General features: G+C 35.6%; 1 protein-coding gene across 2 annotated transcripts in view; it reads left to right on the top strand.

The window, feature by feature from the left end:
- The window catches only part of LOC117115728, a 5,026-nt gene extending 3,574 nt beyond the window's left edge, over nt 1-1,452 (top strand). Inside the window, exon 2 of one of the 2 annotated variants that reach the window (XM_033259651.1) lies at nt 1-1,452. In XM_033259651.1, coding sequence (XP_033115542.1) covers nt 1-334 — 334 coding nt within the window. In that variant the 3' untranslated portion in view covers nt 335-1,452. The other variant, XM_033259652.1, reaches the window with a different exon arrangement.
- Nucleotides 1,453-2,519: the final 1,067 nt, after the last annotated feature.

The following is a 2,519-nucleotide window of genomic DNA, read 5'->3' as shown; positions in this document are numbered from 1 at the left end:
CCTTATTAAGATTTCCCCAGACACGAGCCATATTGACATGAGTTATTGCAGTTTATCAGGCATTATTGTTAATGAAATGATGGAGGAATGTGATAGGATGAATATAGTATTGGAAGACAACATGCTTGTACTAAAGGGCAATGACCTTTCAGATATTGATGGTAAATCACTTGTAGAGTTAGTCAGAGTAATTCATCATCCTCCTTATAAGCATTATAGTGCTATTGAACCTTTCAGATGGAGTGATTATTCTCTTTCAGCTGATAACCTACAAAGGCTGGTTGAATCGTGTAAATATGAGACTGCTGAATTGGAAAAGCATAGATTTGAGTAAGATTAACCTATCTTCATTCAGTGGTAGAACATTAGCTTGCCTTTTTAAGATTTCTCCAGACCTGAGCCATATTGACACGAGTTATTGCAGTTTATCAGGCATTATTGTTAATGAAATGATGGAGGAATGTGGTAGGATGAATATAGTATTGGAAGACAACATGCTTGCTTTGGAGGGTAATGACCTCTCAGCAAGACAATTTCTCCTGCCACAACAGCTGCAGCAGCTCCAAGCACAGATACAGGCTTAACAATATTTAACCCAGAATCAGCCGATATCAGATCCCTTGATGATAGCTGTGCAGGGTAAACATGGAAAGTCTTAAAAGACGATCCAGTTTTGTTGTATGGCGGCATGCTCTTGCTACACTAGTCTTAAACTAATTCTTTTTTCTGATTGGATGTTATTGTATGCCTGTACTGTATTTGATTTAGGGCAGTAACATCCACTCAGAATTAAGATTTGGTTTAATACTATTTTGATTTTAATTCTCATTGCTTTTTCCATGTTTGTCCTCATGTTTATTGGTCTACTGTAGGTTATAGTAGGAACAGGGGCAGTCCAGATGTGGAAGGTTGTTCAGTGCGAAACGAATTCCTCAAACTTTGACTGTAATGTCTCAATCATTAAACACTCTTTTTTGTTTCTAAGGAAAATGTGCCAAAAATATGAAAGCAACATGAATTAATTCACATATGACATTGTTATATATATTAAGAATCAACAAATGTTGCAAGTGTGAGCATGCTAGGCCAAGAAAGTCAAAGAGTGTGACGATAACACCTCTGCTGGTATAGTGGGCCTCGAATAGCCTATGAATTTTCTGTTTACTACTCTGCGCTGCTACTTTGAAGTTTTGCATTTTATTTGAATGGATGGAGTAATTACTTTGCAAATAATCATTACAGTAACTTAAATTATTATAGTTGCCTAAAAGTAATATAAAGAGTCAGTTGAATAGGTTGCATATATCCTGAAAAATATAGGTAAACTGTGAATAAAATGGTTAAAGCTGGTCAAGTTTAAGTATAAACTATAAATATAAGTTTTTATTAATAGAAATTTGTCCAGTCAAATGGATTGCATATATCCTGAAAAATACAGGGAAACTGTGAATAAATTCTTCAAACGAACACTTTGTAGAAGTGAACAGAAATAAATATTGATTATGTCTTGTTACTCCATGTTAACGTCATGCTTTATAAATGGTGGACTGTTATCATTATAACCAGAGTATAGAGATCAGAATACATCTTGCGCATACTTTAGAAAAATGATATGCACTTATACAGTATGGGACTTGGACAAGTCGAGCGGCCGAACAGTAACGCAAGGGTGCCGTTAACTAAGCCTTAACATCAGCGCTGGCTTGAGATGCTCCTTGCCCATTGTTTGGTTGGTAGAAGCAAGTCTTATCGATAAGGACCTGGACATGGAGGCCAGCTTTAAAGAATCCATCTTTTCAGAAGAATAGGGGTTACCCCAATGCTATGGTTTATTTCAGCCTCTACAGTTGTGGAATGATGTGAACATGTAGCTAGCAGCTCTTTACAGCGGTTAAGTAGTCACAGACCACACCCGTACACAATTCAGCAAGTCAGTGTTCAGGGTTACGCTACGACTTCAAGGACCTTTTCCACAGTACGACCTCATTATTTGCTACACTTTGACACAGCAAAAACTTGCGCTTTAAATATAACGAAACCTAATAAAGATTAATTAACAATCAATTCTTTCATAGGATAACTTTGATCAAATTTATGTATGAACGATTCAACATCTGTCTCTTATACACATCTAGATGTGTATAAGAGACAGGCAGTAATATAAAGAACATGTGAATGCTATCCATACTAGCTATGATATTTTATTGTACAATATAGATGAGCAGTAAATATAAAGAACATGTGAATGCTTTCTACACTAGCTATGATATTTCATTGTACAATAGATGAACAGTAATATAAAGAACATGTGAATGCTCTTCGTTTCTATTATCATTCAAACCCTAACTTTTAGAAAAGCATACTCATTGATTTTAACTACTCCGATTTGTGATTCATTTCGCATCCAAACAAGAATTACTCAGAATTATTGACCCAATGTGCGTTTAATTGAAAGCTATATGGTAGCAGCCTCGTTTGACCTTTTCAAAGTGTCTGGATTTTAATGCTAAAAAATGGAA

This window comes from Anneissia japonica, unplaced genomic scaffold (assembly GCF_011630105.1).
Source record: "Anneissia japonica isolate Jap-2015-1 unplaced genomic scaffold, ASM1163010v1 scaffold3262_len730253_cov190, whole genome shotgun sequence".
NCBI lineage: Eukaryota > Metazoa > Echinodermata > Crinoidea > Comatulida > Comatulidae > Anneissia > Anneissia japonica.
Note: the sequence above shows the minus strand (reverse complement) of the source record. Positions and strands in the feature narration are given on the sequence as shown.